The sequence below is a fragment of the Puma concolor genome, chromosome A1 (genome assembly GCF_028749965.1).
Source record: "Puma concolor isolate L17-30 chromosome A1, mPumCon1.1.hap2, whole genome shotgun sequence".
NCBI lineage: Eukaryota > Metazoa > Chordata > Mammalia > Carnivora > Felidae > Puma > Puma concolor.
The window spans coordinates 87,101,614-87,129,030 of NC_141667.1; the positions used below are offsets into that span (position 1 = coordinate 87,101,614).

General features: G+C 39.5%; 1 protein-coding gene across 4 annotated transcripts in view; it reads right to left on the reverse strand.

Annotated features, from left to right (window-relative positions):
• Positions 1-27,417, reverse strand: part of ADGRV1 (adhesion G protein-coupled receptor V1) — a 567,138-nt gene that overhangs the window by 66,650 nt on the left and 473,071 nt on the right. For all 4 annotated transcript variants that reach the window (XM_086696839.1, XM_086696829.1, XM_086696845.1 and 1 more), the window contains one exon: positions 1,653-1,774. In XM_086696839.1, the coding sequence (XP_086552965.1) occupies positions 1,653-1,774 (122 nt within the window). The remainder of the gene's footprint in view (positions 1-1,652; positions 1,775-27,417) is intronic.

Below are 27,417 nucleotides of genomic sequence, written 5' to 3' on the forward strand. Positions count from 1 at the left end.
AAGCATCCACTTAGGACTTGCCAATTGCTGCCAAGCAGTACTGCTATTAAAGAAAAGCCAGAAATTCAAGTTTTTATGTGAGATTTCTCAATTTTAAAAGTTTGCAGCAAATATTAAACAATTTTTTAAAGAGTTTTTTTTAATGTTTTATTTTTCTATTTTTGAGAACAGGGGGACGGGCAGAGAGGGAGGGGGACAGAAGATCCGAAGCAGGCTTCGTGCGGACAGCAGCAAGCCTGATGTGGGGCTTGAATTCACAAACGGTGAGATCATGACCTGAGCTGAAGTTGGGACTCTCAATGACTGAGCCACCCAGCTGCCCCCAAATATGAAACAATTTAAAACACTGTTCTGTATACCACTGTGTGTCCACCAAATAAAATACATCTGCAGGCTGCCAGTGTGGACCTTGGTGTTAGTTCCAATAGACCCCTGGGATTCAAAGCTGACCAGACAGGGCCTCTGATCTGAAGGGCTCACTTCTGGGGCTCATCTCAAATGCTAGCACTTGCAGGAGTTAACAGGTGTTTCACTCAACCCTTTTGTTTGCACGGCACCCGGCATAGTGTATTCTAACCGCTAACTGTTTACTCCCTTGAATCATCACGTTGTAAAGGAGCAGGCCTGTCCCCTCCACCCTGGGACTGTAGCACTAACACAATGTGCCAGCAGCAGGTGCTTGATGGTCTCTGTGGCTATACAGAGATGTCTACATACCTCCTTGTATCAACCTGATGCCAAACTTTCAAGTTACTTTGTATTTTCTGTCCTTCCTAAATCCATCTTATGATTTGCTTAGGCACTGGGCTGGAAGATATGCTGTCACTAAATAATTTGTTTCCTTAAAATCCTTAAAATGAAATCAAAATATGCTTTGAGTCTCGTTTCAGTTGTATGCTGTAATCCTAATAGGTTTCTCTACTCATGTTCCTTGCAACATGGTGGTCCAAATAAGGAGTTTTTAGAGAGATCTTTGGTAAATTCAAGATATTATTTTGGTCTGGGACAGACCTTTTCACTTTGGAAAATAAGGAAAATGAGTTCATTTGTTCCATTTGTTAATTTCAGGGTGCAACTTTTTTCCATTTAACAAAAGCACTAAAAAAGTCAGCTTTAATTTTTGCTATAGTTATATAATTCCTAGTTATGCTATCCAAGCACGCTCACAAAACTAATTTAAGCTGGGCATTGCCAGACTTAGAGGATGTCAATCATTTTTCAGTGAACCAAAACACTCTCATTTCACTAAGCACCAGGCGTAAGAGTGGACTGCTTGAACACTGCTATCTATTTCACTCTTCAATTGCTCTAACATCTAGACACAGCCACCGTCCATGGTTACCTGCTGCAAAGTTTATAAACATCAATCCTGCTGAAAAAGAAATATGTTTTTGTAGTTACTCAGATGTTATCTAAATAAAGGAGGGTAAATATTTTACCCTTTATATTATCAGTATAAACAGCAAGTTAGAAGCCCAGCCATATTTTAGGTATTAAAGATTTAGCCCTTCATCATTTTATTCTGCAACTCTGCGTGATGTTGTGTGTACAAATTCACCTACGTGTAGACACTTGATTCCTTTACATTGAAACTCCATGCCCGTGTTCATGAGCATACATGTGTTCCACCAGCAACCAGATTGTAAGCTTACCTGTAGACTGTTGAAAATGACAAAGAGGACCAACATCCAGAAGTGTCTGTAAGCCATGTGCAGGCCTCCCCAAAGCCATGTCACAGAAATCAGGGCAAAGAGATATAAAACCAGCGGGACTTCTGGAAATAAAAAAAAAATTTTTTTTTGAGCTCTGGGATCCTGCCTAGTCACAGATACACACAAATGTATATTGGCTCCTTTCTTGTAACACTCTGTATGCCTAAGTACCCATTTTGAAAGAACAACCTTGGAAATCCCATTCTTATGCCAGAAAAGAGAGGGCACATTGCTGAGTCCACATTCTTTCTGTTTTCCTGATGGGGGTGGGGGTGGGGGGGTGGTGCAGAATGAGAACTGTTCCTCTCCTAGACTACCACCTGCTGGACTGTTCAGGAAGTGCCATGAACAACTGCAGAGATGCAATCACATTTCATCCCCAGGTAAATCCCCTTAAAAGAGCTTTCCACCAGAAAATGGCAGGCAGCGGTGTTGCTCTGGAAATTAGCGTAGTCCAACCCAACAATTTAAAACACAAATGATATAAAAACTAGCTTGTGTGTCATGGAAAAGTATGTACTCATCCCTTTTTTTTTTTTCTGACAGAGAAGACACCAAACTTTATAGCTAATGTTAGAGTAAAGGTGAAGTGACAGGTTCGCTAGTGTGAACACTAAGCTTATTCTGCCTGCTGTTTCTCGTGCAAGTTGTTGCAGTAGTTTTCAGGAGAGATCTCTTCAGGGCCAAGGACTTCATTACTCATTTGACTTTGATATTTGCATTGTAGAATAATAACCTTAAAAAGGGGATTTTATTATTTAAATGACTACCTATAGTAGACTTAAAAAGTGAACCAGATCATAACAGCTGCAAATAAACACATTTCAAGCTGTCTGAAAGACATCAGGATGGACCACACCATTGACAACTCTTAGGACAGACTTCAAGGTCCAAATATACCCACCATTTTATCAAGTAATGCCTAAAATCTACATGTACTCTGAAAATTTGAATAGTTAAATAATATGACTTTAGCAATTTTAAAATTTTATTTTGAAACAATGTCAAACTTACAGAAGAGCTGTAAGTACAGTATGACAACATAGTTTTTCTCTTCCCCGAACCACTTGAAAGTTGCCTTCCTCCATCACCTTCTGAATACTTTATTTTTTCAAATATATTTTTTAAGCTAACATTTTTAAGTTTATTTTTTTTAGTAACCTCTACATGCACTATGGGGCTCGAACTCCTGGCCCCGAGATCAGGAGTGACACCCTCTTCTGACACAGCCTGCCAGGAGCCCCAAAACTTAATTTTTCTGTTGTTTTCATTTTTCCCTCTGAAAACTTTAATGTGTATTTTCTACAAAGATTTTCTCCTACATAAACACAATAGGACCATCAAATCAGGAAATCAATACTCATATATTCCTGCCATCCTCAGATCTCATTCAAGATTTGTCCATTATTTCTGTTATCTTTTTTGCAGCAGAAAGGTACAGCTGACATGTTTCTGTAGTCTCCTTTAATCCCAAACAGTTCATCTGTATGTCCTTGGCTTTTATGACTGACACTTTTGAAGATTACCGGCCAGTTTTTCCTGTGGAGTGTCCTTAAATTTGAGTTCATCTGATCTTTTCCTGTGATTCAGATTAAAAAATTTGGCAAAAGTCACAGAACTGATACTGGGTTCTTGTTCTAGCATTCTTTTATTGGGTGGCACAAAAATTCCATTTGTCCCATTACTTAGGCTGCTCATTCAGGTCATGTGATTAAGGTAGTGGCTGCACAGATTCTCTACTGTGAAGTCAGTCTGTTTTCCTTTGTGATTACTAATTATCTGTGTGGGATTACTTTGAAACTGGATAAAACCCTTCCTCTTATCAAATGTGTGATTTATCCATTATTTATTTTTATAATATGGACTCACAGATTCTCAATTTATTTAAAGGGTTATTGGGGTGCCTGGTGGCTCAGTAGCTTAAGTGTCTGACTTGATTTCCTCAGGTCATGATCTCACGGTTCATGGGTTTGAGCCTTGTCTCCCCTCCTCCACTCGTGCTGTCCCTGTCTCTCTCAAAATAAATAATAAACTTGAAAAAAGGGTTATTACTGACTACTATCATTTTGATGCCCAAATTATCCTGAATTTGATTAATGGAAGCCCTTGCAAGATAAGATGGCATCGGTGCCCTTTGTGCCTTTTGTTATGTTCTCATGATTCTGTAAGTACTTCCTTGGTTTCTGGCCCAACAAGATGTTTCAAACTTATCTTGTACTTTCCCTGATCCAGTTCTGGTTTCTTTTTGGGGAGAATGGCATTTAGAAACCAAGATTAGGTGGTCAATATGCTCGCTATTATTGGGGTGTTTCTGCTCCTAAGCCCTCTCTGTAGACAGAGCTAGAGAACCTATGTAGGTACACATATGAACACACACACACACACACACACACACACACACACACACACGTTTACATCTAGATTACTGTAGCTATTTCTACATAATGAACATGATTAGTTCACACTAATATTTCCAAATCCAATCCAAACCACAGGGTTAATTCTCACTTTTTTCCTTTAATTTGTATAAATCTCTTGTCTGTTGTTAAGAAATCGAGTTCTTGTTATTCTTAATATATTTATCTATTTGACCAATTGCCCTAGTTGATTGTATCTAATCTCTGGGTGCTGTTATTCCTTCTCTTGCACAGATGACCCCCCAAGCTTATTTGGGTTCTGACATCTCAAGCTGGGCTGTACCCCATCCCTCACACAGATGCCCCCCTCATAACGAACAGGGTTCCCACACTCCATGCTTGAACATCTTCCTGTGGATGGTAATTGTGAAGAGGGCTTTAGGATGGAGTTCTTTGAGAAGGGAAGGGAAAGGCAAAAAAAGAAACAGGACAAAAGAAAGGAAAGAAAGGGAAAGGGGGAGGGGAAGAGGAAAATGGAAACTGAGCATTCTTTTTTTTTTTTTGAGGAGAAAAAAGCCTTTAAAAGGACACTATGCTGGTATCTTCCCAAAAATACCCTTCATAAAAAAATATAAAATTGCCTGAGTTATTATAACTTCACAGAGAAAATAAGAATAATATAAGACATGGCTTATACAGATGAATAATTCCTTTGTCATTAATGCCTTACAGCAGGACAGGGGAAAATGTATTAAGATTTATTTAAATTTTATAAAAATTCATTTTTGTTTAATGAAATCATACAATTTGGTAAAGGGCCAGAGGCTCATTTTTACTAATGACAAGATACCCTAATATTTAGGAAACTTCCTATGCTATACTCATTAAATTTTTTAAAGATTAGGTATTAACTCTGGCAATTGCATTCTTTGTTCCACTGTGTAAGTACAAAATTCTATTTATGGCTCTGTGCAGAGTACAAAAGGACATGCATACTCTGCATGGACCACTAGGAACCCAATTTTCAAAATTTGGCCTTCATGTTCCTCTAAAGTGCCTAGCCCAACAAGTGCTGTGTGCTGACAGAGCTCAGTGGGGGAGCTGAGAGAGCATACAGGGGCCTGACCAGAAACACCCAGGCCTATGTTTTCCTGGAACTCTGCAGACAAGTGTGGTGGCTTGGCACCGGAGGTCAGAAACTCTGCAAGGAAGAAAGCCAGGCATAAATAACTCAGCGAGTTGAACAATAAACCCCAGGCTGGTTTTTCAGCAGTGCAACAACACTGAGGACATGATTTCAGGTGGAAGAAACCTATCTAGGGGTACATCCAGATTTTGTGGGCCTGAAGTTCATACAACTTGAAGAGATATCTTTAAAAAAAATTGCAAAAAGCAAAATTAGGCATAAAATCTTGGAAAGGGCCTATATGCAAGGGAGAGGCCCTAAAACTTAAACTTCATCAGCTTTATGCTAATCCACCTCTGAGGAGGTACCTTCACCCTCTTTGGGGCCTGGAGTAACTGACCACAGGGAAAAGGGCTGTTGGGAGTGGGTGATGGGGACAGACGTGGGGTGGGGGGGGGGGGTGGTGATGCTAATAGCTACTGGGAATTCCATTTGGTAAGCAGAAAGTTAATGCTGCACTTAGTGAAAATCATATCGGTTGTATATTTCAGAAGCTGACATTTCACATTTGATGAACGACTAGTAACTTTTCTGTTGACTGTAAAAGTCAGTGCTTACCGAAACAGGTATTTACAACTGGCCACACTAGAAACTTATGTTTACAGGTGAATTTGTTAGAAAACAGAACTTCAATGGCTCTAGGTACTATCACCAGAAACATCTTTGCTGCAAGCATTTTGGGGGCAAACATTTTAGCAAAGTTAAAAAGACAAATGGTTGAGGGTTTGGTTCATTTTTCCACTGACACACTACACTCATTTTATATAAATCTTAGCCCTCAAAATGGTCTCTACACTGGCACCGAGTTTTGAACCAACATTTCCTATAGAACTTTAGGATGTCTATCAGTGAACTGTGACACTATGCCAATAACCAACAGTGTCGAAGGGCTTTTACAATGTACTTCAAAGCTCAGTTACAAATATGCATCCTAGTGTTTGGAAACTGGTAACTCTGCTAATAAAGGAAGAAATTTTAGTGAAACAAAAAAAGTGTGCCGATGAACAAGGAGATGAATTAACAAACAAACAAAAGCCTGGCACTATGAATGAAAGACTCTGAAGACAAATGCTTAGGTACAATCCACAAAATAAAACCTGATACCTGTTCAGGCAATCTATACACATTTAAAAGGTATTCAGAGATGGGGGGCCTGGGTGGCTCGGTCTATTAAGCATTCAGCTCAGGTCACGATCTCATTGTTCACGAGGTCAAGCTGACAGCACACAGCCTGCTTGGGATTCTCTCTCTCTCGCCCTCTCTCTGCCCCTCTCCTACTTGACTCTTTCTGTCTCTCTCAAAATAAAGAAATAAACTTAAAAAAAAAAGCACACAAAAAAATAATAAAATGTATTCAGGGGTTCCTGGCTGGCTTAGTCAGTACATCATGCGACTCTTGATGTTGGGGTCATGGGTTCAAGCCCCACATTGGGCATGGAGCCCATGTAAAAAAAATAAAAAATAAAATGCATTAAAATATTTTGTATTCACAATAAGGTCTTTTTAATTTTGCTATTCATTTTTCATATTTCATCATGTTCTTCTTAATGAATGCCCTCTTTTATTTTTCATGACTTTTATCTTTTACGGCCAAATTGCTTTATTGCCTATTAGTTATGTGGTGATTTTGTTGGCAGTGAAAATGGTTGCTATTGTATATACATATGATGGAATATTACTCAGTCTTAAAAAGGAATGAAATTCTGACATGTGCTGCAATGTGGATGAATGTTGAAAACATGTTGATTAGAATAAGCCAGGCAAATATTGTAGGATTCCATTTACATGAGGTGCCTGGAGTAGGCAAATTCTTCTAGACAGAAAGTGAATAGAGGTCACCAGGGACTGAGAAAAATGGGGAACAGGAAATTCTGTTTATCGGGTACAGAGTTCATGTTTGAGTTGATGAAAAACTTCTGGAAATGGATAGTGGTGATGGGTGCACAACATTGTGAACGTACTTTTTGCCACTGAATTGTACGCTTAAAAATGGTTAAAATGGTAAATTTTGTGTTATGTGTATTTTACTACAATTTTTCGTTAAGGTCATGCTAATAAAGATAAGCTGGTGCGAAGATGAAGTTCGATGACAGGGAGGGAAAAAAAGAATCAAATCCTCAAAGGACTTGATTTAAATACTTAAATTAGCACGGAGTCATTAATGTGAAAAACGAAGTAGTCTGAAAAGGTTTTAGTGAAAGAAATTACTTGTGGAAAGGAAAAAAAATCAGCAAGTGGATATGTCATTTAGTACTTACCATCATTAAGAAAGTCTACTTATGGGATTTTGTAGATTCCACTGAGAATACATAAAATCTCTTTATGTTTTAGTGGAAAATATGATTTCAATGAATTTAATTGCCATTTTTAAAGAAAGTATGGTGCTGTATTATCTCTTCTCTTTGTAATTGCAGCCTTGGCTTTATTGCTATGCACCAGTGACAACAATAATGGCTTTATTATGGAAATCACACCTCATTTACATGAGGCTGAAATTTATTCTGTGTTTACAATCTTCTAAAGTACTTGTTTTAATTTTACCTCACTGACCTTCTGATTCTAACAATTTGGATGTGCTACTAAAACAAACTCATCAATGTAAAACAAGGAATGCAGCTGTGAAATAATGTGTAGATTTAAGATATTTATGGGGCTATTTCCAACAACAGGCATGTATTATTTTTAAATGAGAAAAAAAGGTAATTGAAAACAAGGTATAGAAAGGCCTTTTATTCTGAAATTAGCAGATATTTGGAGGCAGAGAAATTTCATTGATCTGACCCATTTATTGGTGAGAACATATTAATTGTGTTCTTAAGCTTTCTTAACAAGGGACAACACTAACCCCACAATGCACAGTCACCTACCAGTGTTCTCAGCAAATAAACCAAAAGTCCTGGAAGAATACAACAGGGCACACAGTTCACAGAACTGCCAAATCAGCATTAGGATACTGTGGGTAGAACAGATCATGAATCTACAAACACTTACAACAGAATCTGGAGACAGGAGCCACAGGACTTAGTTTCCCTGTTCTCTAAAGGGGTTTTTCAGAGCTCTTAAATGTTTGTTGCAGCAGGCTAGACTTTGCACATCTCTGCTCTCCGCTATATGCCAGGTTCTTCACTTTTCTTAGGCATCCTTTCTTTCTTTTTTATTTTTTTATTTTTTTTAACGTTTATTTATTTTTGAGACAGAGAGAGACAGAGCATGAACGGGGGAGGGTCAGAGAGAGGGAGACACAGAGTCCGAAGCAGGCTCCAGGTTCTGTGCTGTCAGCACAGAGCCCGACGCGGGGCTCGAACTCATGGACTGCGAGATCATGACCTGAGCCGAAGTCGGATGCTTAACCAACTGAGCCACCCAGGTGCCCCTCTTAGGCATCCTTTCTAAATTCATAATCTCCACAGTCACTTTCTTTCAATGAGCACTTTAGGGACAGCAATTTCCAAATGTGCACCTCCATGTTCCTTGAGCTCTATAATCCCAGGTCTGGAGATTCCTCTTCCTCTCAGACTTTCTCTTCCTTCCTGGTCCTAGTACAACCATTCGCATAGATTGACCCCATGCCTCATCTCCCCTCATGTGCTGCACCACATGGGACGTGTGGGGGGGAACCATCCACGTTAAAGCACTTGGCACACAACCTGGCACAAAGCACAAGCTCAGTAAGCCTTACCCACTATCATCCTTATTCTCATGACCATTATGACTTTAGTCAAGTTAGGCGAATAGTGCATGGCTATACATAGCCCCTTCTTACCTATTTGAAGAGCCCAAATATCAGGTAATGAAAAAACATGTTGAGCTTTTTTTGTACCTGAATTTCCCAAAACTATTTGGCTACAGAACCCTTCTGGAGGCACCTGAGTGGCTCAGCTGCTTGAGCATCTGACTCCTTAAATTTTCTTTTTTTAAAAAAAATTTTTTTTGACGTTTATTTATTTTTGAGACAGAGAGAGACAGAGCATGAACAGGGGAGGGGCAGAGAGAGAGGGAGACACAGAATCTGAAGCAGGCCCCAGGCTCTGAGCTGTCAGCACAGAGCCTGACGCGGGGCTCGAACTCACGGACTGTGAGATCGTGACCTGAGCTGAAGTCAGACGCTCAACCAACCGAGCCACCCAGGTGCCCCAAATTTTCTTTTTTAACGTTTTATTTATTTTTGGGAGACAGAGTGTGAGAGGGGAAGGGGCAGAGAGACAGCGAGACACAGAATCCCAAGCAGGCTCCAGGCTCTCAGCTGTCAGCACAGAGCCCAAGAGCATCTGACTCTTGATTTTGGCTCAGGTCATGATCTCACGGTGCGTGGGTCGAGCCCCATGTTTGTGCTGACAGCACAGAGCCTGCTTGGGATTCTCTCTCTGCCCCTTCCCAACCCTCAAAATAAATAAGTTAACCTAAAAAAAAAAAAAAAAAAAAAAAAAAACCCTTCTGTTTACCTAACATAATCTGAAGATCACACTTGGAGGAGGGTTGTTGTCAGAGTGTAGACTGTAATTTCCACCACATCCAAAGTGTTACTGAAAACTTCCTGAGCAGCCTATTTATTTATTTGTTAAATGTTTATTTATCTATTTTTTGAGAGAGAGAGAGAGAGAGAGAGAGCAAGTGAGCAGGGGAGGGGCAGAGAGAGAGACAGGGACAAAGGATCCAAAGCAGGCTCTGAGCTGACAGCAGAAAGCCTGATGTGGAGCTTGAACTCACAAACCATGAGATCTTGGCCTGAGACAAGGTTGGACGCTTAACCAACAGAGCCACCCAGGTGCTCCCCTGCCAAGCCTATTTAAAAATTTTTTAACAATTATTTATTTTTGAGACACAGAGAGAGACAAAGAGAGAGCAAGTGTGAGTGGGGGAGGGGCAGAGAGAGAGTGAGAGAGAGAGAGAGAGAGAGAGAGAGAGAGAGAGAGGATATGAAGCTCTGCTCTGTGAGCCCTGAGTCCGACGCGGGCTCCAACTCACAACTGTGAGACCACAACCTGAGCCAAAATCAAGAGTCAGACACTTAATCGAATGAGCCACCCAGGCGCCCCCTTACCAGCCTATTTAAAATGGACCTCTCAGTGTCTTCTATTCTCTTCCCTCTCCCCTTTCTATTCTAGTCTAACCCATCCAATCCCACTTAAAACTGATGGCAATGAATCTCAAGAAGGTATTGTGATTCACAAGAATAAACTTCAACTCTAGAAGGTAATGTAAGTAGCCTGCAGGACATCTTAGACAATGGGTACAGCAAACACAACTAATAGTGGGAGCCTACACATACCACCTTTGGACACGGATTTACCCGGACCCTTAACTGATAGGTGAAGAAAGCAAGCCTAATTTGGAAGGATCTGTACAGGTGAAAAAATGGATCTGTAGGCAGAGAAGAGAGTTAATCAATATTGGTCTAGAGTATATTTTCCAGAGGCAGAGAGGAGGAATGTGAACAGGTTTTCAGAGGAGTCTCAAGGTCTCTGAGAACCTAAATAACGGTACTTTGTCACCAGCTGACTTAGGGCTGCCCTGGATGCTAAAGGACAGTCCAGTGTCAGGCCTACTTTGAGTGTGATTTATTGGGAATGAAAAAAAAATAGTACAAGCCTAGAATTATGGTCTCGCCTTGCAAAAGCTATATATAATTTTCAATTTGCAGACTATAATTTTGAATCTAAGGAGAATAATCAAGTTAGATGAGACATACCCACATGGACCTTGCACAAACTGTTATTAGAGTAATTCCATTTGAACCATGTACTTCAAAGTTGCCAGATAATATCCTCCTGGGGGGGGGGGTGTCAAATAGGTCTGTGATACTTAAGGAAAAGGTTAAATGGTCTGTTTTCTTCTTGTGAGGAAGATGTCTTGGAACTATGGGGAGAATTATCACTTGGGTTCACAGCCAACATAGTGATTTTTAACACACTTCATAAACATTTCACACAATGACATTATGACACAAGTTTTTAGGAGGTCTAGAACAAACATGAAGCCAGCCAACTAACAACTGAAGACTGGCTTAACCTAGTTTACTAACTACACTACCAGTTACTCAGACATTAAAGAGTTCAAAACACTCATCCCCAGGCATGCTCAGACACCTAACAGTAATTTCCAACACATTTAGCTTCTATAATACTATGAAAATATACAATGTGTCTTTCAACCTGCTTACATCTATATTTTGAATCTTACTATATGGCCTCATAATTTTTGGAAATTAGGTTACTATGTATTTGGCCATGAATAGCCAGTTATATTTTACAGATGGTTTGATAGGACACCACACAGTAGTCATTAAGAGTTAACAGGCTCACATTCAACACTGAAGTCTTGAGTCAATTCTGACACAATGTCTCATAAAAATTAATACTAAAGATGTGTTCAAGAAAATATTTTTACAGTGTGTTAAATATGTCAGTTCCAGAATTGTTTTCTGGTAGACCCTCAATCTGGATAAATGCCAGCTGACCTCACACTTATTTCCTTTAATTTGGTTCTCTAGCTATCACATTGCAAAACTGTAACACGAATTTAAAATTTTATTTTTATTTCGTTTGCCATGTCACTATTCTAAAAAGTCTACTTGAGCTAAATCCTTTGGATCTTCTCTGTCAATGTGATTAATTGCATCTCTTCTTCCTACGGCTATCAGATTATCAGGGCATTGTCTGGTCTTTTTTTTTTTTTTAATGTGTTTATTTATTCTGGTGGGGCGGTGCGGCGCAGAGAGAGAGTGAGGCAGAGGATCTGAAGTGGGCTCTGTGTGGACAGCAAAAACCCTGACACAGGGCTCCAACTCACAAAAAGTGAGTTCATGACCTGAGTCAAAAAGGGACGCTTAACCTATTGAGCCACCCAGGTGCCCTAGGGCATTGTCTCATCTTCAAAATGATGTAATGTATTTCACAAAAGCTTTGAGGATATTACTTACGCTCTGTTGTTAAATAATATCTGTAAGTAGAGAAAACTAACACGAAACCCACATACAGAGCTGTTTGCAGGTATACACAATAATAACAGACCATAAAGTGGTATAATATCTGTGTTACACACAGGCTTATCATTGTTCATGTAAGCAATGGCACAGTACCCACAGGTGTGGCCAGGAATTTTATCCATGTGGAAGTAAACTAATATCTTATTGCTTATTCTTACTAACAACCTTGGACCAAGCCCTTACAGAGAAAATAAGAGGAACCATTGTGTTTAAGAAAGAAAGGCAATATCCAGATTGGATGCCATGTGTATCATTTACAGAGAAGGAGGCTGTCCAAGACGACAGTAACATCAATACGGATAATGTTTTTGTATTAGTGACCAAAGTGATTTGTACCCAATGATATACCATTAAAATTTCTTTGTATATTTGTCATATGTGTATTACATATTTGTAATGTCATATGGACAGCTTAAAATCTGTGAGATCTTAATTCCAACCTTTTTTCTCTTTTTCTCCTCTTTCATTGGGAATTCAAATTGTTAATGGTTAGACTGATTCATGGGTATCTGATATTAGTAGCAAATTTTGTCCTAGGCTCAAAATTATGTTTCCACATTTTTTTTTTTAAGAGTAAGAGCACTGGATACAGAAGATGTGGGAGGTATACACACACACACACACACACACACACACACACACACACACACACAGAGGAATATTAAACAGCCATAAAAAGGATGAGATCTTGCCATCTACAACAACACAGATGTGCCTAGAGGGTAGCATACTAAGTGAAATTAAATCAGACTGAGAAAGACGTATGATTTAACTTACATGTGGAATCTAAACAACCAAACAAATGAATAAACAGACAAACAAAAAGCAGATACAGATCTATTAAACCCGAGAACAAACTGATGGATGCCAGAGGGGAGGTGGGTAGGAAGATGGGCAAAATGGGAGAAGGGGATTGGGAGGTAGAGGCTTTCAGTTTCTGGATGAATAAGTCATAGGAATAAAAGTTACTGCATAGGGAGTGTAATCAATGATACTTATAGACTTGCATGGTGACAGATGGTAGCTAAGTTTGTGGTGAGCACAGCATAATGTATAGAGAAACTGAATCACTATGTCCTACACCTGAAACTAATGTAACATTGTGTGTCAAATATACTCAAATAAAATGTTTTAAAATTAAATCTCCCTTCCCTAGGGGCAAAAAAAGAGTGAGAGCATTGGAATTTTATTTAACTCTAGGTACCATTGTTTTGGCATTAGTAGATAAGACTAACGAAAGAGCAGCCATACAGTTTTTTTGGCCACTGTGCTTCCCAAGTCCCCAAAAGGAGACATTTTTACTATTCGATTCTGTCTTTACTAGACAGGTCCTGCTACAGTTTCTGTTTGTTTCTATCCATTTGCTACTTTCTTTTTTTTTAACTAGGTGGAATTTTGTGAAACGCATTTGTAAAAAACCAAATTTTTTTTCCTGGTTGATAAAGCAGCTTTAATATAACCACAGAATGAGTGTTTATTTGCAAATACTCTGGAATTTCCCTCTCCTTTCTCAGGAGAGAGGAAATCACCACACTTCTTAGAAATTGTATAATTAAATGAGTGTAAGGATCAAAAATTGTTCATTTCAATGACTTGTTAATTTACAACACTGATTTACACTATCTTTTTTTTTTTTTTTTTTTTTAATTTTTTTTTTTTCCAACGTTTATTTATTTTTGGGACAGAGAGAGACAGAGCATGAACGGGGGAGGGGCAGAGAGAGAGGGAGACACAGAATCGGAAACAGGCTCCAGGCTCTGAGCCATCAGCCCAGAGCCTGACGCGGGGCTCGAACTCACGGACCGTGAGATCGTGACCTGGCTGAAGTCGGACGCTTAACCGACTGCGCCACCCAGGCGCCCCTGATTTACACTATCTTTATAGAACTGTGCAATAGGGCTTCAAATTGTTCTTCAACAACCTCAGTCTTTCCTCCAATCCAACATCTACTTCTTTCTGTAAGTTGGTGCATCCTAATTATAAATCACATCATTTACTTTCCTGAGGTTATTTATAATAAATTTTACAATTTGCTTCTGTCAAATTCCATTAAAAGAACAAGATCTGTTTTGAATATGGGCCCTTGGCAAATTACATTTTTTTAAAAAAAATTTTTTTTTTTTTTTAATGTTTGTTTATTTTTGAGACACAGAGAGACAGAGCATGAACAGGGGAGGGGCAGAGAGAGAGGGAGACACAGAATCTGAAACAAGGCTCCAGGCTCTGAGCTGTCAGCACAGAGCCCGACGCGGGGCTCGAACTCACGGACCGCGAGATCGTGACCTGGCTGAAGTCGGACGCTTAACCGACTGTGCCACCCAGGCGCCCCACATTTTTTTTTTTTTTTTTAAAAAAAGCATGCACTGAGTTTGATTGGGTGGGATTTATTCATAAAAAAGGCAGAACTGCAGCTATATGAGCAAGGACTCCGGAGTTAGACTACTTGAAGGCCATTTACCAGTTGTGTGACCTTGGTAAGTCACTTCACTGCTCTGAGACACAAGTTTCTCATCAGTAAAGTGACAATCATATTAGTATCTGCCAAATAACGTCTTGTGTATCTAGGGAGAATTAAATGGTTGAAATGCATAACACTTTGAACAGTGTTATGTACATTTTGGCTATTGCTTGTTATTCAAGAAATATGTTTTAGCAAGCATCAAAAATATATTAGATAAAATGTGACAGATAAGAGGATGAATTACATATGCATATTCCTTCAAATAGCACACACACACCCACCCACCCACACACCTACACACACACACACACACACACACACACACACACACACACACACACACCTATACTAAAAGGTAGAAGATAAGTATTAGAAGAGAGAGACCAAGGTACAAAAAAACCCAGGGAAGGCAGCAGTTAACTCCCACTGATAGTATTGAGAAGGGGAAGGAATTTCAGGTGGGCCTTGAAGATGAGATCTATTTCAGCACGTTAAGTATTGAGATTAACATACTGGGAACAGCCAAAAGAGAGCCACAAGAGGCAAATGCATAAATTAGTGTAAATTAGTCTTTCCGATTGGAATTAAAGGTCAAAGAAGGTGCTTAATGAGGAGAATGTTTGTAGCACTACATGGTGAAGGCATCTTGAGGGCTAGGTTAGCAATACAGAATTATTTTATAGGAAATGAAAGCCATTTAAAATTTCTGAGAAAGAGGTGTGGCCTTATCAAAACAAAGCTTAATCTCAAAGGAAAGTAAATAGATAGGCGGAGAGACTGCTGCAGGCAAGGACACCGGTTAGGCAACTACTGCTGTGGTCAAAGGGGGAGATAATGAAGGCCTGAGGCAAGGGAACGGCAGAGGAGAGGCCACCACAAAGGAGAGGACACAAAAATGTTACCAAAATAGAATCTAGTCATACCCCCAAATCACAAACCAATGAGAAACTTCAAAATTATGCAGATATTAGGACTTTACTGAAGATTCTAATTCAGTATGTCTGCAGGGAGACTCATTAAAGCATCATTTTTGAAAATCTGACTTTTTTTTTAAACTAGGCTCTGCACCCAATGTGGGGCTTGAACTCATAACCCTGGGCTCAACAGTAGCAGGCTCTACCGACTAACCCCGCCAGGTGTCCCTCTGAAAGTCTAATTTTTTTTTTAATTATTTTTTTAAATGTTTATTTATTTTTGAGAGAAAGAGAGAGAGACAGCATGTGAGGGGGTGAGGGCAGACAGAGAGGGAGACACAGAATCCAAAGCAGAGTCCAGGCTATGAGCTGTCAGCACAGAGCCCGACGCAGGGCTCAAACTCAGAAGCTGTGAGATCATGACCTGAGCCGAAGTTGGTCGCTTAACTGACTGAGCCACCCAGGCACCCCTCTGAAAGTCTAATTTTGATAATTGGTCATATTTGACAACTATTGACCTAAAAGTCTATGACTGTGGAGTTAAAAGAAATTGCACAGGCTTCAGTTAGGAAAATAAGAAAAGTATTAAAAGGAAGAAGAAAAGGAAGAAGAAAGAATAACATAGAGATCAGAGCAGTTGGGGAAGGCAGAAAAACAAAACCGATGACAATTTTTGTACTTCCTGAGGACAAGATATTATTCTCAGAGAGAAGATAGGGAAGAAGTTGGGAAGAGAAGTTGGGCTCAAGCTGACAGATTTGAAAATTACCACTATGATAATGAAAAAGGCAAAAGCAATCCCTAGAAACCATTTATACTCCATAGTTGTAAATCTCAAGAAGAATGACTCATGGCCTGGGATTTCACAGGAAAAAAAGAAGAGAGAATCATAAAAACCAAGGGAGATGAACTATATTCAGTTAAGCTGTGGTTATCAGTACTGATCTATGTGGAAGAGTGTAGGATAAGGACAAGAGGAGAGAGGTCAGTAGATCTGGTGTCCAAAGTTATATAGGCGATGAATGAAAGAGAATAAGCAATGCAGTCTCAAGGCTTAGCAGTGAACAGAAGGTGAGGAGTACAGGCAGTAGTATTCTTCAAGAAACTGGTTGGTGAAGGAGAGAGTCAGGGAAGTAACGTGATAAGGCATTGTGGGTAACCTCATTTATTTATTTATTTATTTATTCATTCATTCATTCATTCATTCATTCATTCATTCATTCATTCAAGAGACAGAACTGAGGGGAGGGGTAGAGAGAATCCCAAGCAGGTTCCATGCTGCCAGCACACAGCCTGATGTGGGGCTTGAACTCACAAACTGTGACATCATTACCTAATCCCAAACCAAGAGTTAGATGCTTAATAACAGACTGGGCCACCCAGACACCCCTAAGCTCTTTTAAGTCAGTGAAAAGTGATGCATGTTTTTAGACGGAGAGGAGAGACCCAGAGGAGAGGGAGATACTTAAGAGGTAAGGCGATTGTGGAAAATTTAATGAAGCAAGTTCTAAGAAAAGGAAAAACAGATAAAGGACACAATCCAGAAGGTTAGCTTTGGTGAAAATGAGTTACCTAAAATGGGAGGAAAGTGGCAAAGAAGGGAAGCAACAAAGATAAATGATCAGATAAAAATAAGGACAGGTTAGTGAGACAGCATCACGCTGTGTTCACACCTTGCAGAGAGTAAGAGTAGAAGATATTAAGCACAAAACTTAGGGGCAGTGAAATCTGTTTCAAAGATTACTTAAAGATCAATGAAAGATAATCCAAATGATTTTTGAGATGCAGAGGTGGCTCAGTTAAGGTCACTTACAATAAACTCGTTTCCACTACAGAGTAGCACTAATTGGTTAATAACAAGGAGACAAGTGTGTGGCATAGACTGGACCAGTGATGGGCAAAATTGCTCAAGGAGGGAGCCAAATTGGTGAGGAAATCAAAAGTGCCAGTGAAAATATTCTTGGGACTGTCCCATCACAAGGTTGAGGGAAGGGAGGTCACAGTGAGAATGAAGAACAAGTAGGAGCAAAGAACTGGGAGAGAGAGACAGAGAGCAGTTGTGTTCAGAGGTGGAAAGGGAGATTGTGGACTAGGAAAGGAGGCTATCATGAGGGACGGCAACCACAGCACCATGAAAAGGAAAAGGAAGGCTAAGCAAAAAGCATAGATTTAAACATAGGAAAAAGTGTTACCCAGGGACATAGTAACCTTACACAAGAGAGCAAAAATATATTTGACATCCTAGTAAATTGGAAGGAGTGGCCTCTTGTAACCGGTTGTAAGGAAAGTGATCTTTTATGGTAAGGTAACTGAAAAAGTACTTGTGTGAAAGGATGAGACTGAGTTTGTTACTGCTTCCTGGCCCAATGAAACCCAAACTTCTCTTTTGATATGGTGATGGGGTACTTTTCTGAAAAGAAACCACTTACAAAGATGCCATTTTCAACTTCCTGGGTTTTATAATATGCAAACTATTAAGTACAGCATTATGATCACAGACATTGTGCCAATTATACCTTTTTTTTTTTTTAAAGTTTATTTATTTTGAGAGAGAGAGAGAAAGAGAGAAAGGGTGTGGAATGTGAATGGGGGAGGAGCAAAGACAGAAGAAGCAAGAGAATCCCAAGCAGGCTTAGCACTGTCAGCGCACAGCCTAACATGGGGCTCGATCCCACAAACTGTGAGATCATGACCCGAGCCAAAATCAAGAGTCAGATGCTTAACCAACTGAGCCAGCCAGGCACTCCACCAACTATACATTTTAAAAGAAGTTTACAATGCAATTGAATTCCCCAGATTACCCATCCCTACTTCCTATTTCCCTAATTTTATCAGCCCTATTTTCCTTTATTTCTGGATCTCCTCTTTAATATCATACCAGTTGATTAATGTGGGATCTTGTAACCATATGTATTTTAAAGACCTATGTAGATATGGAATAATAAATTGGAACTTTTTCTAAATAATGAGAATGGCAATAAACAATACATAGAAAAAGCTGCAAATCAAGAATGGAATTTACAGTTAAGAATTTGGGATTTGGCTGACTAGAGAGACTCAGGTGTATTACAGGATCACCACATTAACACTGACTGAGGTGGTTCATAGAGCAGGTCAATGGGGAATATAATGTTCTCGATGCCATAAATAATCCAAGATAAAACAGCCTTGAAAACTGATTTTTATATTCTCTAGTAGAGTTTTATATATGTTTTTGGCAACTGTCTGAATACAAATTTGAGAGAGACACATTAAAAAAATATAAGAAATTGTATTTTCATCAGCCAACAGTTAAATGGAAGACTTCAGTCATCCATTAAAAAAAAAAAAAAAAAGAATGTGCTGTTAGATCAAAGCAATAAACATGAATAACTGTTTTATGTAGCTTTCAAAGGAGAAGAAAGAAATGCGTCATTGGTAATTTTTCCAGGATAAATAAAGAAGGATTTGAGGAGAGGGGGAAGTCCTTTAAAAAGAGTGAAGTATGCCAGGAAAATTAAAATTTAAACTTTTTTATTTATTTGGAGAAAAACTGCCAAGGAAATATATGGGAAACTCATTTAGCCTATGTATAAAAATTATAAACAATTGGGAAAGTTTCACTGATTCTCTGGGTCAAACTGAGGCACGGCAATGCTATGTGTTTGTCAGTAAGAGATGCCAACCACACTGAAGGTCAAAGAGTATGCAATGCATCTAAGCAACAATGCCACTGTGATGCTCTTCGACACTGACCATATGAATACCACACTGACCATATCTTCCAGCAACACCCAGTCTGTTCATGATGTGCATCCAGAGGGAAATTAGTTTCGATGCAATTCCCTCTCTTCCTTGATCACCAAAACTGATGAACTCAGCAAGTGACCTTCCTTGGTCACCAAAACTGATGAACTCAGCAAGTGACAGTGAATTCAGTCGTGTTGTTTAAGTCCGGATTTACCAGGAATCACATCACTTTTAGGCAACAGCACTAGTGAAGTATGGCTGGAGTAAATCAAGAGTTTGTGCGGAGAAGTGGTGGAATTTTCCCTTTTTAAAAAAGTATTTTGGAAGTTTATTTATTTTGAGAAAGGGAGAGAGAGCATGATTGGGGGAGGGGGAGGGACAGAGAGAGAGAGAGAGAGAGAGAGAGAGAGGGAGAGAGAATCCCAGGAAGGCTCCATGTTGTCAGTGCAGAGCCCAACGTGGGGCTCGAACTCACAAACTGTGAGACCATGATGTGAGCGAAACCGAGTCAAAAGTTTAACCCAATGAGCCACCTGGGCGCCTCTGGAATTTTCCTTTTATCCTATAGTCTAAAAATTGCTATTGGATGATTTAAATGATGTGATCAATTTTCACTTTTTAGATTGTTCAGTGCAGAACGGGGACAGATAAGAATTACGAATATCAGTCTCAAAACAGTTGCAATTGTCTAAGTAAAAGATGATGAGGGATATAACCCAGGTACTATGGACTAAATTATGTCCCTCCAAAAGTTGTATGTTGAAGCCCTAACCCTCAATGTAATGGTATTTGGAGATGAGGACTTTGAGGGGGTAATTAAGTCATGAGGGTAGAACTTGTGTGATGGGGTTAGTGTGCTTGGGAGATGAACTAACTCTCTTTCTTCATGTGAAGACACAGCAAAAAGATGGCCATGGTAAGCCAGGCAGAGGGCTTTCATTAGGAGCAGAATTGGCCGGCACCCAGACTGTGGGACTTTTCAGCCTCTAGAACCATGAGGAATAAATTTCTCTTGGTTAAACCACATAGTCTATGATATTTTGTTATGGCAGCCTGAGCTAATACACCAGGCATAACCATGAAGAAAAAAAAAGGAGGCATATTTGAAAGACATTTAAAAAAACATGTAGGACAAAGGAGTTACATATCCAACTGTATTCCATATCAATTACATATTGAAAGAGTTGTTATGGTAATAAAAATACCAACACATATTGAATGCTTAATATGTTTCAGAGAGTACACTAAAGACTTTATATGGGGGCACCTGGGTGGCTCAGTCGGGTGAGCGTCTGACTTTCGATTTTGGCTCAGGTCATGATCCCAGAATCACGGGATGAAGCCCTGTATCAGGCTCCACGATGAGCTAAGTATAGCGCCTATTTAAGATTCTCTCTCTCTCTCCCTCTGCCCCTCTCCTCTGCTCTCATGATCTTTCTCTCTCTCTCAAAATTAAAAAAAAAAGGGAGCAGTGTTTCTTGGAAATTAGAAATTGAAGGAACAATCTGCCAGACCAGATCACTTCAAAGTCGTTCCGGGGAATGGAGTCTAATAATTTTATGGGCTTGTGTTTTCTAGGTTTAATTTAATGTTTACACGTTTTTCTCAATGAAACATTAACAACATTTTTTAAATATTTATTTTTGAGAAAGAGAGAGAGAGACAGAGACAGAGCACCAGTGAGGGAAGGGAAGAGAGAGACAGAGACACAATCTGAAGCAGGCTCCGGGCTCTGAGCTGTCAGCACAGGGCCCAACACGGGGCTTGAACCCACGAACCGTGAGATCATGACCTGAGCTGAAGTTAGACGCTTAACTGACTGAGCCACCCAGGTGCCCCTCAATGAAACATTTTTTAAAGTAATCTCTGCACCCAACGTGTGGCTTGAGCACAGATCCCAAGATGAAGAGTCGTATGCTCTACTCATTGAGCCAGACAGGTGCCTCTCAATGAAACTTTTTTTTTTCCTAAAGATTTTATTTTTAGGTAATCTCTACATCCAATGTGGGGCTTGAATTTACAACCCTGAGATCGAGAGTTGCATTCTCCACTGACTGAGCCAGCCAGGTGCCCTACAATGAAACTTTTGATACCAAAATGGGAAGGGGTGAAATGCTAGCATTAGCAGTAACAGCATCTCTGGAGACCTTGAGAGTTCTAATCGCAACTGCACAATTTAACAGCTTTATAACTTGGACAGTTTTCTAAGCTTCTCATTTCCTTGTCTGATTGCAGGAATAAGAATACCTGCTTCATAGGATTCTTGTAAAAATTGAGATAATATATACAAAATGCTTAGCTCAGTGTCTAGCATGGTGAGCTTTACTTGGCACTGGTGCTGAGGATGATTATGATCACCAGGGCATAATTCATACCTGCTACTTCTATGTAGGTCAGCTCTTACTGTTCCTTCCAACCTTATCTTATCTCTGCTCACTGCTCTCTTCCACCTAGAAAACATATGCAAATTGAACAGTTTGATACTGAAATAGCCTCAGTAGAGAACTGCCCTTATCCTCCTAGTATTCAAGGAGACTAGGTAAAGGGCAGTTCACTGAGATAAAGATATTAAGAAAACTTGAGTTCTAGAAAGACCCAGCTCTGCTACAAATCATCAGTCCATTTTCTCCTTTGGTTACATGTGTAAATCAAGAGTTCAAACAGAAATTTAAGCTCTCAACTCTATCATTTTATTTTTTACTTTTAAATCTTTATCTATCTATCTATCTATCTATCTATCTATCTATCCATCGAGAGAGAGCCTGTGTGGTGAGAAAGAGGCAGAGGGGATTTTAAGCAGGCTCCACACCCAGTGGGGAGACCCATGTGGGGCTCGATCTCATGACCATGAAATCATGACCATGAGATCACGACCTGAGCTGAAATTAAGTGTCAGATGCTTAACCGACTGAGCTACCCAGGCAGCCCTTTATTTCTTACTTTTTATGCAGATATCCTAAGCCTTAGGAAACTAACTCCTGATGTTATTGTTCTAGTTTTTTAAAAGCATTATCGGGGCGCCTGGGTGGCGCAGTCGGTTGAGCCTCCGACTTCAGCCAGGTCACGATCTTGCGGTCCGTGAGTTCGAGCCCCGCGTCAGGCTCTGGGCTGATGGCTCAGAGCCTGGAGCCTGTTTCCGATTCTGTGTCTCCCTCTCTCTCTGCCCCTCCCCCGTTCATGCTCTGTCTCTCTCTGTCCCAAAAATAAATAAACGTTGAAAAAAAAATAAAATAAAAGCATTATCAAAGCCTGCAGAAAACATTCAGTGACTACACATCATCTTTCAGATTCAAAGACTTCTAATTTGAATCCTTGAAGACTGAGGTCATAGATATAAACTACACAGAGAAGGAGCATCCACAATGTTTCTTTAGTCTTTTGGATTTTCCCTACCACAACTGGCAAATGTGGGAAGAATGAACTGTGCTCACAAAGCTTTTTCTAGCTCAAATGGAAGAGCTGTTTACTGTGTAGTGAGAAGCTCTGGGGTTTCCCTTAGGTCCCCAGGAACTGTTTTTTTATTTTCTTTTCAGCACTGGACCTGGGAGTAGACTGCAGACAAGCAGCTTACTGCCAAGGATGTGTGAAACCTGTTATATTGTTCATTCTGGATCTTATTTAAGCACATACTGTCACTAGGTAAGACTACTTTTACTTTGCTTTAGTGGGAGACTTAATTTTGCTTTAGGAAAAAAAAAAATATATATATATATATTTCACATTTATAAACCCTGTATGTTGCTGCAAGCAATAAAATTTGAAGTGACAGTGACATACTTAGAATTCTGATGTGAGGATAATAAGGATACCAGAACCCGAGTGTTTCAGCTCCATGATAAACCACTACAAAATCTAGTGGCTTAAAACAGTTCATTATTTCTCACAGTCCTGCAATCTGGGCTGGGCAGTTTTTCTGCTCTGTGTGGTGTCTCCTCAGGCTGGAAACTACAAGAAGGCATCTTCACTCACATGTCTGGAATCAGAGCCGGGATGCCTGAAACAACTTGCCAAGCATGTCTATTCACATGGCTGCTCCGCAAGACTAGCTTGGGGTTCCTAACGCCATGGTGGTCTCAGAGTAATTGGACTTCTGGTGGCTGACTTCCAAGAGGAAGGAAGCTGAAAGTGCTAGTCTTCTTAAAGGCTAGGCCCATTATGGGACGGCCTCACTGCCATCATATTATACTAGTCCAAGCAAGTCCAAAGCCAGTCCAGATTTAAAGGGAGGGGAAAGGCTCTACTGCTTTATGTGAAGAGTAGCACATATGCAAAGGGAGGGAAATAACTGAGGGCAGCCATCTCTGGAGAATACCATACACAGTGTATTGCATTTACCAGGAGCTCTTTCCTTTTCTTCTTTTTCCTTTGGATTTCATTGGGTTTCTTGAAACTCCTTTTGGAATTTTCAAAATGTCCAGAGAGAAAAAGAAATCACTCCACTTTAGGGTGTATGGAATGATACATTAATTATATCATATAGTAATAACAACCAATTATATATTAATAATAATTTATATATTAATGTAATGAATAGTATATATTAACTAATTATTATATATTGATATGTTATATATTGTTATATATTATATTCATTATAACAACTTTTCAATGATTTTCATAATTGCAATGGAATCTTTATTTATTTTACTACTGTTGTTCACCCTAAGTATGAGGAAATGGAGTTTCAGAAAAAAAAAAAATGGAAGCATTCATCCTCAAATATGCTCCCAAGTAGAGAAGTAGTCATTATAGTTCCAGAGATGCCACACACCTCAGATTTATGCTATCCACAGGTAGCTGGATCAAGCCACCTTTATGTAACATACTGAAACATACGTGGGATTTTTATAAGAAAGGGATTTGTAACCACCTACTTCCTCTTTTTATTCAAATTAATTTTCCTTCCCTGATCCATGAATCATTCTTCACATTGGAATTGGATGATGATTCAGAAAGAACCAGTAAATTCTAATGAGCCTAAAAGGAGAGACAAGCTTATCACTGCCAGAGATCAAAACCAAACCCTAAAATTATAGGCTTTGTTTAAAACGCTGTTTCAGACATTGAAATTTAGTTCAGGGAACATACCTTTTTCCTGACTCATTCTCACTGCACACTCACCCCACTAAAGGGAGGAGGAGGAGGCCAGTGATTCTCATTAGGAGCCACTGACCGTCGAAAATTTGGTTCACAGCGGTCTGGCAGCAAAAGGGCCACAGAATGCCAAGCTGTAAGCACTGCCCCAGACCACACTCAGAAAGGGAAGGGATGGACTGTAGCCGTCTTTGGGAGACTACAGCACAGAGTGTATTGTATTCACTGGCAACTCCTTCTCTGTTCCTCTTTCCTTTAGATTTCCTTGAGTTTATCTGCACTCTGAAATAAAGGGCTATCAGGAGCAAAAAACGCACTCAGAACACAAAGTGTAAAGGGACTGATCCTTAGTAATCATAACCAAATGCAGTAGATTGACCTAAACCTGCTCCAGTTGTCCGATACATCTAATCTGCATAAGAGTGATTAGTTTGGAGAACAGTTCTACAGAATATAGAAGACTCCAGGCCTAAAAAAATGACTGCTGCCAACTCGTTAGGTAGTCAAAGAGGTCTGATGCTGGAGTTAACTTATCACATCTGTTTACCAAACCTAAAACTCTACAGTAAGTAAATAATCACAGCCATCCCATTTACTTGAACACAAAACCCAGCTTGGCTGTAAGGAAACTACAAATTGACCTTTCCTTCTCATAATGCATCTTCCTCATTGTTAAAAGTGATTTCAACTCTTGATTCACTACTTGAAAAATACATTTCTCATGCTGCCATCTAATATATCTATAAATGCTCATCCAGTTAAAAAATGCAAGGCAAAATACACCTATACACCATCAGATCAGAGGTGCTTCGGGAAAAAAGGCTGCTTTCGTAGATGCTTGGAATTGCAGAACCAAGCTGGATATGCTTCAGACTAATTAGAACTGCCTTCCTCCTCAGGCATTAGTGTACATGGGGTGCAAAAGGTGCAGGTTTCTCAGAGAGAAGCAGAGAAGAGTTTGTGTGCTGCTTTTAGAGCTCAGGTTTGCAGCAAGCTTAGTGGCATGTGTTTGCAAGGTGGCATCTGAACTCCTGTGTGGGGCTGGTGCTGCTCATAACAGTACCGAATATGAGAAGCGAAGAAAAGGTGCTCATTCTCCAGTTTTTCAAAAATACAGACATGGGAACTTTCAAAATGTACTTTATATTTTGCTAATATACTAGACTTCTCAGCATTCTCTCACCTCCCCCCGCCCCGCTTTTTACAATGTGTTTACCTTATGTGTAATTGTGTTCATTTTTTTCAATTCTGAAAAAGTCTCAAGCATTACATCTTCAAATCTTCTTTTTCTCCATTCCCTATATTCTTGTCTTTTGTGTTGTGTTCTCATACCCCTTAGCTTAGTTTTCATATTTTCTCTTTTTCGCACATGACCTCGGTGAATTCCTCAATCCTACCATCAGATGCTAATTCATTCCTCTTCTCTGTTACTCATCTAGGTTTACCTCAAATGTCAAGATATTTCAATATTTCAAAGAGTATATTTTTCATTGCCAAGATTTCTGAAATTATTTCATTTTCATATTTGCCTGTTTTTATATTGTTTATATCTATTTTTGTTTTTCATGTTTAAATGTTTTTAGTGGATATATGTTTCTTTATATCAGGGGTCAGCTGTTCAACTTTTTCTGTAAATGGTCAGATATTAAATATGTTAGGGTTTGTAGGCCACACGGTCTCCGTTGCAGCAACATATACTCAACTCTGCATTGTGAGAGCAGCATAGGATCCATGCAAACAAATGGGTGTGGCTCAGTTTCAAACAAAATTTACTTAAAAAACAGGTCACTGTAGCCATTTTGGAAAATTGTTTATTTATTTAAATGTTGATTCATTTTTTAAGAGAGAGAGAAAGAGAGAGGGCACATGCACACATGCATAGGCACATGTGCGAGTGGCGGGGGGGCGGGCAGAGAGAGAGAAGCTCAAGCAGGCTCTACAGGGTCGGTGCAGAGCCTGAGGGGCTCGATCCCATGAACCATGGGATCATGACCTGAGCCAAAATCAAGAGTTGGATGCTTAACAGACTGAGCTACCCAGGCACCTCCACTTCGGCAAATACTTTGGCAGTTCTTCAAAATGTGAAACAGAGCTGCCATATGACCCAGCAGTTCTACTTCTAGGTATATACTCAGGAGGAATGAAAACCTATGTTAATATAAAAACTTGTATATGAATGTCCACAGCAGCGTTCTTAATAGCCCAAAGGTGAAAACAACCCAAATGTCCATCAACTGATGAATGGAAAATGAAAATGTAGTGTATCTATACACCGGCATATTATTTGTCAAAAAACCAAACCAAAACAAAACAACCAAAAAACTAAGTGGTGCTACATGCTATAACATATATGAACTTTGAAACCATGATGCTAATGAAGGATGCTAGACACAAAAGACCACATCTTCCATGACCCAGTTACAGGAAGTGTCCAGAACAGACACATTTCTAGATAGAAGGCTGATTAATGATTAGCTAGGGCTCAGGAAAGTGTAGAAAGAGGAATGCCTGCTAATGGATATGGGGTTTCTTCTTGAGGTGATGAAAATGTTCTAAAATTAGATTATGGTGATAGTTACACAACTATATAAATACACTAAAGACCACTGAAATGTAAATTTAAACAGATGAACTTTTGCAGGAAAATTAGATCTCCATGAAGATACTAGAGAACAGATGAAATGGGGAAAGGTGAGTGGCCAGTAGGGCCACAGTTTGATGATTCCTGCTCTATATTTTCAGGGATCCTAACTTACTTATCAAACTTATTTATAGTTTATTCTATATGTAAACTTCTTTTCTGGCTTAAATTCATCTTTTTGATTGCTGATTTTAAAGGCTATCTGTTGGTTTTTTTCCAATATCTGAAACATTTATACTTCAGCTAATCTTGAGTAGAAAACATTTGTTCCTTTGCTTACTCTCTTTGTCTGTCTGTGTTTTTCTAATGATTTTATGGTTGCCTCCACTCAGCTCTCC